This window comes from Corvus brachyrhynchos, unplaced genomic scaffold (assembly GCF_000691975.1).
Source record: "Corvus brachyrhynchos isolate BGI_N302 unplaced genomic scaffold, ASM69197v1 scaffold933, whole genome shotgun sequence".
NCBI lineage: Eukaryota > Metazoa > Chordata > Aves > Passeriformes > Corvidae > Corvus > Corvus brachyrhynchos.
The window spans coordinates 142,477-143,419 of NW_008237401.1; the positions used below are offsets into that span (position 1 = coordinate 142,477).

A 943-nucleotide genomic window follows, 5' to 3' on the forward strand; every position below is an offset into this window, starting at 1 on the left:
GTAGCCCAGCCCGGGGGTCCCAGCGGGGTCTGTCACCTCAATGGGGTCCGTAACCCAGCCCGGGGGTCCCAGCGGGGTCTGCAGCCCAGCCCAGAGGATGCTCTCCCACCCCTTTCCCCCACAGGAAGACAGAGCTTGGTCTGGGTAAGGGCAAAACCCCCCGAGCCCCCTCCCCAAAGACCCTCTGCCCCACCCCGGGCGCAGGGAGCCCTTCCTCCGCTTGCTCTTGTCTTTGTTGAGGATCTGCCGCAGCTCCTGCTCCTGCTGCCCCGGCTCAGCCTCGCGGTGCGGGGACTCCATGGCCACCTGTGGGGGACAAGGACATGGGCACGGGACCCCCCAGCCCCGGCCGGAGCCCTCTGAGCCCTCCCCGCCCAAGGCAAGGGGACACGGTGACAGAGCACGTCTGGGACAGTCCCCTGTGTCACTCTGGCTGACGGGAAGGTGTGAAGTTGTTCCATCACAACAAACCGGATGCGTTTTGGTCCCCAGGGACGCTTTGTTCTCCCCGGGGACACGGTAAAACTCAAAACCTGTCTGTTCCCACTCGCTGCCTCCTCTCAGGGTGTTTGGACACCGCTGTAGCTGGGCCGAGTTGCAACGCAGCAAAAAAATAAAAACCTTTGTTGAGTACAAAAAGCGGGGGAAAAAAATCTATGATAGCAGGGAAATCCCAGCTGATCCATGGAACTGACCCCTGCCCTGAGCCCGGAGCGGCCCTGGGGACGGGCAGGGGGATCTCGGTGCCTGAAGATGGTCACTGGGCACGGTCACAACTCCCTGGGCACGGTCACAACTCCCTGGGCGTGTCCTCCCACCTTCCTCCCTCCGAAGCCTCCCGGAGGAGCCGTCCCCGCTAAATCCCGCTGCGTGGTTTTTTTTTGTGACAGCGAAACCCGGCAGCGAAATCCGGCAGCGAAATCCGGCAGCGAAATCCTGCGCG

At 63.0% G+C, this 943-nt stretch overlaps 1 protein-coding gene across 1 annotated transcript in view; it reads right to left on the reverse strand.

Moving 5' to 3' along the window:
* HDAC7 (histone deacetylase 7) overlaps positions 1-943 on the reverse strand; it is a 32,632-nt gene that overhangs the window by 10,540 nt on the left and 21,149 nt on the right. Inside the window, exon 3 of the mRNA XM_017730737.1 lies at positions 216-306. Within this exon, the coding sequence (XP_017586226.1) occupies positions 216-306 (91 nt within the window). The remainder of the gene's footprint in view (positions 1-215; positions 307-943) is intronic.